We start from the raw sequence: 12,952 nt of genomic DNA, 5'->3' as shown, positions 1-12,952 counted from the left end.
GTTTTACAGCTGAGCATTCACTGACTTGCCCAGGCTGACACAGTAACTTAAAGATAGGGCTAGAACCAAGCCCTAGTCTCATTGCTTCACCCCAGGGACCCTAGGGAGGGGGAAACATTCCGGAGTGTGGCCAGCCCACCCCTTAAGGACATGTTCTTCCTGGAAGCTTCAAGGGTAGAGCCTAAGGGTGTTACAGTGGTTATGCTGTTGGCTGCTAGCTGAAAGGTTGGCAGTTCAAACCCACCTAGCCGCTCCACAGGAGAAACGTGACGATCCTGCTCCTATAAGGACAACAGCCTACGGGACAGTTCTGCTCTGTCACATGGCGTCGCTGTGAGTCAGAATCAACTCCATCACACCTTTCACCACTGCCACCAACAAAGCCTTCCATTTGTGGTCATCACAGCACCACCTTGTGGCGGCTTTCAGAGGCACACCCTTCACGGAGCAAAAGGGTAATTGGCTAATTCTTGCATCCCTGGGCTCCTCCATGCTGAGCTCTGGGTAGGCTTTCTGGGGAGAGTCTACTGACAGCTTTTAATTCCCCACTTGTGCAGAACTGAGCAGCTGCTCCTACTGCCTGAGAAAGTTCTGTGCTACCCAGTTACATCCTTCTTGTTGTCATTTTACCCAATAAGCATGTATCAGGCACCAGAGATAAAAAGAAGGAGTCCTGGTGGCTCAATGGTTAAGTGTTCAGCTGCTAACTGAAAGGTTGGTGGTTCGAATCCACCCACGGGCTCCATGGGAGAAAGATCAATTTGCTCCCATCAAGATTGTTGTTGTTATGGTTCTGCAAGTGTATTTGTGTGCTCTGTAAGAATTCCCAGGGGTATAGTAGAGCTGACAAGGGACAAGGTTATAGTCACTTCTTGGTCACAGCCAGCTACCCCGAGGGACCGAATAGTTGAACCTGTGGGCTCGGGACCATAGTTACAGGGGACATCAAGCTCAATTGGCATAACATACTACACAAAACACTGTTCCACCTCCTACTTTAGCGAGTAGCGACTGAAATCTTAAAAGCTGGCAAGCAGCCATCTAGATGCAACGATGGGTCTTTCCTCGTCCAGAGCAAAGAAGAAGGAAGAAAACCAAAGATTCATGGAAACAATTAGTCCTTGCAACTGGTACACCATGCAAAATCCTTAGCCTATACGATCATGAGACCAGAAGAACTAGATGGTGCCCGACTACCACTGTCAACCACTCGGAGGGGGATCTGTGTAGGAGATCCTGGATAGAGAGGGAGAACAATGTGGAACAAAACTCAAAATTATTTTGGGGAAAAAAAGGGGACCAGGTTTGCTGGTCTGATAGAGCCTGGTGGAACCACTGAGACTATGGTCCCTAGCTGGCCTTCAGGTCTGGAATTGAACCCACACCTGTGGCTTCCAGCCAAACAAAAGACAGGCATGAGTTGAACATGTACCTGGGGTAGATACACTCCTTGGAGAGAAAAATCATGGGAGAAAGAAGGGCTGCTTATGCACAGGGAGACAGTTCAGGGGGCAGAAGTGCATGGAGGGATGGACACAGGGAAGAGGTAACTATGGGAAGGAAGTGAGAGGGGAGCTGTTGCATTGGAGTAAATTATAGTCACTGTCATGAGACAATGTGTGTGTGAACTGCTGTATGGAAAGTCAATTTGCTTTGTAAACTTTCACCCAAATCACAATTGAAAAAAAAAAAAAAATGGCTGAAATTGTCAGCCAAACCACAATTTAAAAAAAAAAAAAAAAAAGATTGTTATTGTTAGGTGCATCCAGTCAGTTTTCACCTATAATGACCCCATGTGACAGAGTGGAACTGCTCCACGTGGTTTTCTTAGGCCCTTAAAGATTATAGTCTATAATCTATAATGTGGAGCCATTCTACTCTGTCACATGGGGTCACTGTGAGTCAGAAGTTGACCTGGCAGCACTTCACAACAACAGAGATACAAAGGGGAAGGAACCATTATTTATGAGCCAGGTGTTCCCACTTCATGTGGGCCTCCCAACAGCCCTGCAAATTAGGGACCCTTGGGCCATTTTCTAGATGAGGAAATGGAAACTCAAAAAGGGGTGCCCTGGCAGCTCCCATGGCCAGCATCCCAGGCCTGGGAGTAGACCCTTCCTTGCCTGTGTTTAGAGCTGAAGTTTTGCCCACCTGAGCAGAAAGACTTAACTTTCTGGCAGCAGCTGCCCAAAATGTACCATTGTTTCAATGTCCTTTTTTTGTCCAGATATAACTCAAGAGAAAGTGGTTTGACAAAGTATTCTTCATAAGAAAAGACAAAGAAATTCAAAAGAAAATTAGATCCCATTTATGACAAGGCATCTTTATTAAAATGACAAAAAAAAAATTATATACAAAACCAGGGTCAGGTGGCCTTCCCTCCTCCACCCCCAATAGACAGAAGGGAACTCAGTTGGGTTGTTCTTGAGAGTTCCCCAGCATCCCAGAAGTCACTGGAAGACCCTTGCCTTATGGCAGACCCGAGTGGGGAAACTCCTCGGAAGAGCGCAAGGAGAATGGCAGTTAGGCCATTAATAGGAGTCTCTTTTCCCTGGGCTTAAGGACATCACCAGTTATTATATCGGGGGCCTGAGTCCTAGGCTGAGGAGGTCCCTGGACACACAGTCATGCTCACAGAGATGTTCAAAGATGCAGACCACTGATCGATCTTGAACCGGGGGCTCCACAGGTCGGCAAGCCTGGTCATGTGGCAATTTGTCCTAAAGATTTATTATGACCAGCAATGTTATTAGTGCTTCCTGCCTTGACTGCTGCTTGCCAGCAATCAGTGTGTCATTTGTTATAGAAATGGAATAAAAAGTGAGTTGTACAGCTTGGGGGATGGGAAACAGAGAGCAACCAGAGAGAAATCTCTTGGACCTAGAATATTTTCCTGTCTAAGTAAATTATCAGGACCTCTGGCAGCGTAGTGCCTGAGGCATTTGACTGCTAACCAGAAGGCTGGTGCTTCAAACCCACCAGCCACTCCTCGGAAGGAAGATTGGGGAATCTACTTCTGTAGAGATACCGCCTCAGAAACCCAAGGAGGGGTCTCCATGAGTCAGATAGACTCAACAGCAGTGAGTGTGGTGTTTTGGAAGTAAATTACCAGTTAAAATGTGATCACCTTTTACAGTAGCTCTGATATCAGGAAGTGAACCTGACATTCTAGTCCAGAGAACATCAAAAGTTAAGTAGACTCGGGCTTGCTATCCCATAGCCAAGCTGTGGACTCAAGAAAGTTGTGACACATGCCAGGGTAATAGTAGCCACTGTGGATACAGCGTGGTTTCGGACCACAGTCATTCTCCTACTGCTTCATGATTTGTGTCATTTGTATTTATTGTCAATGTTCCCATTTAATATTTTATCAACTCATAATACTGACTTAAATCATTTTAAGAAGAAAATTTATCTTCAAAAAAAAATCAGTATTATTTGTTGTAAGTTGAAGGAAGGGTAGAAAATAAATGCATCAAAAATAAAATAATGCTATTAAAATACAGCTTGTCACTGTCGTCTGCCAAAGGCTCTAAGCCTGAGGCCTATCCCCTTTCTTAAAAAAGAGAAATAACAAGCAATGGGGAAATATTAGCACTATTTTCAGAACTTCTGGAGTAGCAATAACATGGACTAATTAGCCTTAAAATTCTCTCACTACAAATACTCCAGAAATGCTAAATAAAATGCGGCAAGTATCCCTTTAAATGCTAATGAGTTCCCAAGAGATAAAGAAAAGCACCCGAGGTCAGAAACAAGGAGGGACAGAAAATCGGGGCAATAAGTGTGTGCCCTGACTGGAGGGACAGAAGCAAGTCTTCCCTGGGAATTTGTATCACAGGACCATGCCTCACTTGGCTTTCGAATTCAAATCTATGTTGCTGGCATGGTCCAAGAAGCCCCATATGAAAAAAATTGACACTAAACTTCTCTGGAGAAATACATCCTTCACTCAGGCCACACATCTGAGCAGCTTTCAAGATGAGCTTGTAGTCAGACTTAGAAAACAGCCTCAAGTTTACCTTTTTTAGAACTTGCTGAGATAACTACTCAAGGATGTACTTTAAAAAGCAGTGAAGAGAAAATTAAGTGCAATTATATAGACTGCCTAGCAAGTATTTGACATCTAGAACCATGCTGGGTAGACAGTAGCTGCCCATATCATCACTGGATAAAGCCTCCAAACTCTGCCACTGTGACCTCTGTCCAGCCTTTGGCCCTCTGCGTCTGATCTTGGTGCTTGGTCTTCCTAGCACTTGAACACTCCACCCCACCTTGGTCTTGCCTACAGGACTCTGTCATGCCTCACTCATCCAGTTCTCTAGTTGAATCCTGCCTTAACTCAGGGCTCCCAAAACTATATCCTTAAAAACCAGCTGCTTGCTAACAGTCTGGCTGGGCCACCCCAGCAACCTGGCATCATTCCTATTCAGTCATTCTCCCCAGTAGGTGAGAATTCAAAGAGACATTAATCCAGCACTGGTGGTGTCAGGGATTTTTAACCTCCTGCTCAGTACACATGAGCCGTCAGTACTTTACAGTGTTTCAGGTACATTCCATACATCTGAAAGATTGCCCCGATTCCCACCCTTCCCAGTCTCCACACCCTTTACAATGTGACCTTGGAGTTCCTCCCATGAAAAGGTGAAGTCTGTTTCCTCACCCTTTGAAACTGGGCCAGCTTTGTGACTTGCATTGGCCAATAGAAGTTAAAGGAAATGCGCTCCTCCTAGTTAAAGCCTAGACCTTAGGAGGCCTTGCATGTGGATTCCACTCTCTTGGAACCTTGTCACTGCCCTAAGAACAATTCAGGCTAGCCTGCTGGAGGATGACGGACTATGTGAAGTAAAGCTGAATCTTCCCAGCCCTCAGCTGACCATAGACACATGAGTGAGCAAAACTGGGATTAACCCTGCCTGGCTTGGTGGTATAGTGCCTAAGGCATTTTGACTGCTAACAGAAAGAAGTCTGGTGGTTCAAACCCACCAGCCATTCCTCGGAAAGAAGATTGGGCAATCTACTTCTGTAGAGATATCACCTTGGAAACCTAAGGAAGGGTCGCTATGAGTCGAGATTGACTCGATGGCAGTGAGTTTGGTTTTTTGGTTAGTTCATTTTAGCAGAACTGTGCAGCCAATTTGGTTGTTATTTTAAGCCACTAAGATGTACATAGACCAGGAGGCTGTTGTTCAAACAGAACTAGGGGACATTGCATGGTTTAAAATCAAGAAGGGAATGTGTCATAGTTGTATCCTTTCACCATACCTATTCAGTCTGTACACTGAGCAAATAATCAGAGAAGCTGGACTATATGAAGAAGAATGTGGCGTCAGAATTGGAGGAAGAATCATTAATAACCTGTGATAACGCTGATGATACAACTTCGATTGCTGAAAGTGAGAGTGACTTGAAGCACTTACTGATGAAGACTGAAGACTACTGTAGAGATTACACCTCAATATAAAGAAAACAAAAATCCTCACAACTGGACCAATAAGCAGCATTACGATAAATGAAGAAAAGATTGAAGTTGTCCAAGACTTCATATTACTTGGTTCTACAATCAACACCAGCAGCAGCAGTCAGGATATCAGATGACGTATAGCACTGGGAAAATTGGCTGCAAAAGATCTCTTTTAAGTGCTGAAGAGCAAAGATGTCTCCTTGAGGACTAAGGTGAACCTGACACAAGCCATGGTATTTTCAGTTGCCTCATATGCATGTGAGAGATGAACAGTGAATAAGGAAGACCAAAGGAGAGTCGGTGCTTTTGAGTTGTGGTGCTGGTGAAGAATGCTGAAAATACCATGGACTGCTAAAAGAACTAACAAATCTATGTTTTATAAGAATTCCCAGGTGTATAGTAGAGCTGACAAGGAACAAAGTTGTAGTCACTTCTTGGTCACAGCCAGCTACCCAGAGGGACCGAATAGTTGAACCTGTGGGCTCGGGACCATATTCACAGGGCACATCAAGCTCGATTGGCATATTATACTACACAAAACATTGTTCCACCTCCTACTTTGGCGAGTAATGACTGGGATCTTAAATGCTTGCAAGCAGCCATCTAGATGCAACAATGGGTCTCTCCTCGTCTAGAGCAAAGAAGAATGAAGAAAACCAAAGATTTATGGGAACAATTAGTCCTAGTGGCTGGGGACACCATGTGATCTACAGCCTATACAACTATGAAACCAGAAGAACTAGATGGTGCCTAGCTACCACTGTCGACCACTCAGAGGAGGATCTATGTAGGAGATCCTGGATAGAGAGGGAGAACGATGTGAAACAAAATTCAAAATCATTTGGAGAAAAAAAAAGGAGGGGGACCAGGTTTGCTGGTCTGATAGGGCCTGGTGGAACCACTGAGACTATCTGCCCTTCAGATCTGGAATTGAACCCACACCTGTGGTTTCCAGCCAAACAAAATATAGGCATATGAGTTGAACATTTACTTCAAGTAGATACACTCCTTGGAGAGAACAATCATGGGAGAAAGAAAGGCTATTTATGCACAGGGAGACAGCTCAGGGGTCAGGAGTGCATGGAGGGAAGGACACAGGGAAGAGGTAACTATGGGGAGGAAGTGGAAGGGGAGCTGTTGCGTTGTAGTCAATGTCATGAGACAAAGTGTATGTGACCTGCTGTATGGAAAGTGAATTAGCTCTGTAAACTTTCCCCAAAATCACAATAAAAAAGAAAAAGAACTAGCAAATCTGTCCTGGAAGAGGTGCAACCAGAATGCTCCTTGGAAGCAAGAATGGCCAGACTTCGTCTCACCTACTTCGGTCATGTTGTCAGAAGGATGTCATGCTTGGTGAAGTGGAGGGTCAACAAAAGAGGGGAAAGCCCTCAACAAGATGGGTAGACACAGTGGCTGCAATGATGGGCTCAGGTATAGCAAGGATCGTGGAGCTGGCACAGGACTGGGCAATTCCGCTGTACATAGGTGCTTGAACAATTTCTCTTAGAAAGATCAGGACGAGGGCAGTCCCCATGAGGCAGAGGTTAAAGATTTCCCAAATGTCCAAACTACCATGCCACTCCATCATTTCAGACATTAACTACTCCTCCTCCTCCCAATAATTTCCCCAGTCTTAGGGTTCTGTATTTCACTGTAACACCTCACAGACACCCAAGGGTTCGTCTCACGTAGTAGTGGTGGAGGCTGGCAGGCTGGTGAGTTCCGGGTCCGTGAGTAGGTCTGGCGGATCCTCCCAACTCTCGGGGTTTGATGAACCTCGATCAGCAGATCAGATGACGGCTGCTGTCCCAAATCCAGGGGTGAGATGAGGATGATCCAAGACACAAAGCCGGAGCAAGAGTAGGGCGAATCTTCCCAGGAGATTCGTAGGTATACCCTCAGGGAAGCTAACGGTGGTGATTTGAATTATACCCTCCAGCAAGGCAGGACTCAAGATACATTCCACCTGTGTTGCCCCAACAGCATTAACCTAAACCCCATCACAGAGTCGATCGCCAGTCATTATAGGGAATGACTACTACCAGCTGCCCAGCCAAGTTGATACCTGACCTTAACTATCACATCACCCCAAACAGGCATGGATAATGGGATTTACAAAACATCACAGAATGGAGGACAATGGCTAGAAGGGCCACATCAAGCAATTCACTGCAATAGGGTTGCTATGAGTCGGAGATGACTCAACGACACCTAACAACAAACAACAACAAAGTTGTGGGGTGGTTTGTTACACAACAATAGCTAACTGAGAGAACATTTATGACATTTTATTTATTGACACATTTGAATTATGGTATTGACAAAGAGTAGTGAGTATCCCATGGACTGCTAGAAGAATGAACAAATCTCTCAGAGGAAGTACAGCCAGAATGCTCCTAGAATCAAGGTAGCAAGACTCACTTACTTTGGACATACTATCAGGAGGGACCAGGCCTGGAGAAAGACATCATGCTTGGCAAAGTAAAGGATGGGGGGGCGGGAGAAGAAGAGGAAGAGCTCAGTGAGATGGACTGCCATAGTGCTGCAACAGTGGGCTCAAACACACCTACTCTTGTGAGGATAGCACAGGACTGGGCAACTTCTGCTTCTGTTGTACATAAGGTCACTATGAGTCGGAGCCAACTTGAAGGCACCTAAAAGCAACAGCATTTATCTGTGTGCGTGTATGTGAATGAAAGTGCTTATTCTATACTGGTTCACAGCCTTCAGCTTACCAGCTATTGCATTTCTAAATGATGTCGGCTTACTCACTTAAATTAACCTTTCTGATGGGAAAATTCAGTACACATGTCAATGTGTATGCTGTAACTCTCCATCAAAAAACAGGAAGCGTGTCATGTTTCAGGCAGCTTGCTTTCTTTTTCTTAGCAATATGTATTTATCCAAACCCGTGGTTTAGCATATGTGCCAAGGATTACCAAAGCAAAAGGTCACATATCCTTGACCTGGTCCCACTTCAGGATATTAATCTTCTAGCAAATTTTAGCCTGCCAGAGTGTCTCGTGAATCAGTCCAATTGGAAATGTTCATCTTTGCAAGTGTGCGTATTGTTTATACTGTACAGTTTTGGAAGATGTCGTGGTTGTCAGAGACATGTATTTCAGTTCAAGATTGTATTTGATCACAAAAGGGACAAGGGACAGGAGAGTGGGAGAGAGAACAAAGAAATAACCAAATTCCAGTAGTTTCTCTGAGGTGAGGTTTTCCCATCATAAAATGGAAGTAGTCATGGTAACCTCTAGGATTACTGTGAGGAGTCAGTGAAATAATATATGTATAAAGCACTTAGTTCAATTGTTAGCTGCCATCAAGTCAGCCCCAAGTCATGGTGATTCCATGGACAACCAAACAAAACACTGCCCGGTCCTGTGCCATCCTGAAGGGTTATTTATTATTTTATTTTGTTGTTGTTGTTGCAATCCATAGGGTTTCATTGACTGGTTTTTGGAATTAGATCACCAGGCCTTTCTTCCTGATCCATCTTAGTCTGGATGCTCCACTGAAACCTGTTCAGCATCACAGCCACACACAAACCACCACTGTCAGCCAGGTGGTAGCTGTACATGAGGGGTCTCAGCCGGGAATCAAACCCAGGTCTCCTGCATGGCAGGCAAGAGTACTACTGCTGAACTACCTATGCCCTCACACTGAGTCCAGAGCCCGTCTCCAAATAAGCAGTGATAATGATGATAAAGAGGAAGAGCAAGCAGAAGCTTAAGAAGTAGAACTCCAGAATCTTGTTTAAAAAAAAAAAAAAAAAAAATGTTTTTAACCTTTGTGGTAAGATCTCTCTTTTCAGTTTCATTCCCAGCCCCTATGAAGTTAGACCAACAGTACTGCCTGTGATGTTTGCAAGATAAAACCAAGGCAAAGGAGTTTGTCAGTGCAGTCACACAGATACATCTCAACGTCCTGACCCTTGAGTCCCTAAACACCCATGTGGCTGAAAATGACTTCTGGGGCTGTCACTAGATACCAGCAAAAAGTGCAGAACAGACCTGGTCAGCTGGCTTCTTCCTCTCTGTGAGGGCAGCCTTCACACTTGATGTGATTTATTTTCCTTCCATGGAATCGCATCCGCCAGTTGCTTTGTCCTGGGACAGACTTGGTGAGAGCAAGAAGTCAGGCGGTGCAGATGAATTTTCAGGGTTCCCAGATGCTAGCAGCACTTTATCACTTGACGTGGCCAGATAAAAGAGAAGTAAAGGCGAGATACTCTCTTAGGGGAGAGACAGTTAAGAGGGAACTCATTTTGAAGGCTTGGCCATTCCCTAAAGAACGCATCCCAATCCTGATAATATATCCAAGTGAACTCTTCTAAGCAATTTTTCCTGGTGTGAACTTCAATCCAACATGGGGACATAATCAAAGCCCCCTTTTTTGTCTCTCTCCCTACCTACCTTTTGCCGCTTCTCTCTCTGCACTTGTCACGTGCATGTGCATCTTTTGAATGGATTATATGTCTAAATGCAATTCATGTCATTTCCTTTGAGCTGTGTTCTAGGCCTGCAGTCATGGGATACCTTATCTCTCACTCCACACATGACCCCTGCCAGAAAGGAGAAAATTCTTCCTTTTTGCTTCTCAAACTTGAGTTCCTTTGGTCTTTGCAGCCCAGGAGAATCTCATTATTAACAATGTGACAGGCATGTGAAAGTGTGTGGTGTTGCCTTTCCATCCGTTAGATGGCATTGCTGTGTAACTCCTAGAGAAGGCTGTTTAGAAATACCCCAAAAGCTCTGAAAAGGGTTTCCTCACTTTAAGAAAGCCCACTGTTATGCACAGGGAGACAGCCCAGGGGGCAGGAGTGCATGGAGGGATGGACACAGGGAAGAGGTAACTGTGGGGAGGAAGTGGGAGGAGAGCTGTTGCATTGGGGTAAATTGTAGTCAATGTCATGAGACAAAGTATATGTGAACTGCTGTATGGAAAGTGAATTTGCTTTGTAAACTTTCACCCAAATCACAATAAAAAATAAATAAATAAGTAATAATAAGAAGAAGAAAGAAAGAAAGCCCACTGTATGAAAATGCAAGATGCTAAAGTTGGTCTTTTAGCCTGGGTTCTCTAAAGGAGCAAAAACAGTGACGTATATAGATACATAGAGAGAGAAATTTACTTCAAGGAAATGGCTCATATAATTGTGGGAGTTGGCAAATCCCAAATCCATGGGTCAGACAATAGGCTGAAGACCTCCGCTGGCTCACATGATTGCAGGAGCTGACAAATCCAAAGCCTGTAGGTCAGGCAGCAGGTTGGAGGCTTCTGCAGGCTTATATCCCAAGAACTGGAGGTCAAGTGTTGATGCAGTCAAGCAAAGAGAGTAAGCTTTGCCAGAACATCCATTTATATATTGGATGCAGGCCACACCTCTAAGGAAATTCCCTTCCCAACTGATTGGCTGCTGATACCAGATCACAAAATGCAAGATGATTGCATCATATCTGCCAAACTACTGAGAATCATAGTCTAACCAAGTTGATACATATAACATTAACAATCACAGGTCATTAGTCCCTTTGGAAAGGGGCCTCTCATTGTCCCAAAAAATTCTCCATGGATTTCTCTTAAAGAGCTGGTATTTGGTACAGTTTTTAAATATTTAATTATATAAAAACTCAATTTGTGTACAATTTTCAAGACCAAGGCTATAGTAGAAAATAAAGTTTATTATTGTGAAAAAGCTGTCCATTCTCAGCTCTTGATATTTTTTATGAAGCAAAGACAATCTCTTGACTTCAGGAGTGCCAAGTGATAAAAGTGCCATCTCTTATCATGAAAGCATGATAAGGGCAGTTGACAAGATATGAACTGATTTATCTATATCGTGCTTGATAAAAGCAAATGAGGAAGTTTTTAACCATCATTGACAGTTCTTTGGCTGCTCCTCATTAGAGACTCTGTTCTAAAGAGAACCAGTGCTACTGTTTACTAGGAGCCCTGGTGGTGTAGTGGTTAAGGCATTTGGCTGTTAACCAAAAGGTTGGTGGTTCAAACCCACCAGCCACTCCATGGAAGAAAGATAGGGCATTCTGCTTCTTTAACAATTTATAGCCTTGGAAACCCAGTGGGGTCACTATAGTCTGGCAGTCATTACCACCTCCTACTACTGCTGAACACCTGAAACAGGGCCAGTGATTAGTGGCTGAATAGAAGCAGGTATGTTCATTATAAATGCCCAGGCCATCTCCAAAGCTGGGTTGCCATGTTGATGGTCTGTGTGGGAGTAACAGTGGAGCAGATGCCACTGACTGAGCACATGTGTCAGACACTGCCTTGTATACCTAACCTTACTCCAGCCTTGGGAAGTCCATATTATTATATTATCTCCATTTTATAGATGAGGAAGCTACAACTTGGAGTTACTAAATAACTGACTACAGTTCACATAGTGGCAAAAATAAGATTGAAACACAGGTTTCTCTCATGCTCAGGTCAGACCATCTCCAGTGAAATAGTGATTCCCAACCTTTTGAAGTACGTGGACCTTCTCTAACAGCAAACATTTTTACAGGCCCACACATAATAGTAGTCATACTGTCAGTGTCTACTACTTAAGAAAATACATAATGACCAAAAGCTACTCCAAAACCAGGACTTTTTAATAGGAATTTGTATTCTATGAGTCACAACAGCATTTGCATACAATCTTAAAATCAAGACACCTATGTATGAGAGACATGTGAGGCATGTAATTGGCCAACTGAACTTAAACATATCAATGATTATGAAGATGGCACAGGACCAGGGAATGTTTCATTCTATTATACAGAAGGGCACCATAAGTTGAAACCAACTCAGTGGCAACCAGCAGCAATAACTATTGGCCAACAGTGGTTGGTACATGTGTAGTTTCTAAGATCTCTCACAGTCACCCTGGTTATGTGCCCCAGAGATTGAGCACCCTAAACTTCACCATGAATCAGCTAAAGGGGTGGGGACTTTGAGCTTTCTGATTGTATAAGCTTGGCCCAAGAGACTGTAAATACTGCTGGTGGTAGATACTTCTTGAGAAGGTTACCATGAAACTTTGGATCACATTGTCTGAGTTTGGGGGAGGAGAATGAAGAAGAGTTACCTTTAGAAAAGAACATTCATTATTCTTACCCATTGCAGGTGCAGTCATTTACAGTACCATCATTCCCCCAGATCAGAACCCCTAGAAACATGCAATCAAAGAGCTAAGAACAATGATGAAATACTCTTTCATTTATTTTCAGCAGAATTGTTGTTCTTGGGTACCTTCAGTCACTTCTGACTCATAGCGACCCTGTGTGCAGCAGAATGAAGCACTGCCTGACTGCACCAAACTCACAATGGTTGCCATGCTTGAGCCCATCATCACAGCCACTGTGTCAGTCCATCTGGTTGAGGGTCTTCCCCTTTTTTGCTGACCTTCTCCTTTACCAAGCATGGTACCTTCCCCAGGGTTATCTCTTCTGACAACTCACCAAAGTACAACAGACG

At 44.0% G+C, this 12,952-nt stretch overlaps 1 protein-coding gene across 1 annotated transcript in view; it reads left to right on the top strand.

Moving 5' to 3' along the window:
- TMCO4 (transmembrane and coiled-coil domains 4) overlaps window positions 1–12,952 on the top strand; it is a 115,410-nt gene that overhangs the window by 79,127 nt on the left and 23,331 nt on the right. Inside the window, exon 10 of the mRNA XM_042780265.1 lies at window positions 2,398–2,484. Within this exon, the coding sequence (XP_042636199.1) occupies window positions 2,398–2,484 (87 nt within the window). The remainder of the gene's footprint in view (window positions 1–2,397; window positions 2,485–12,952) is intronic.

The sequence above is a fragment of the Orycteropus afer genome, unplaced genomic scaffold, assembly GCF_000298275.1.
Source record: "Orycteropus afer afer isolate SDZICR_OR568_19922 unplaced genomic scaffold, OryAfe1.0 scaffold00031, whole genome shotgun sequence".
Lineage (NCBI taxonomy): Eukaryota > Metazoa > Chordata > Mammalia > Tubulidentata > Orycteropodidae > Orycteropus > Orycteropus afer.
The sequence above is the reverse complement of the archived record's forward strand: the minus strand, read 5'-3'. Positions and strand labels throughout refer to the sequence as shown.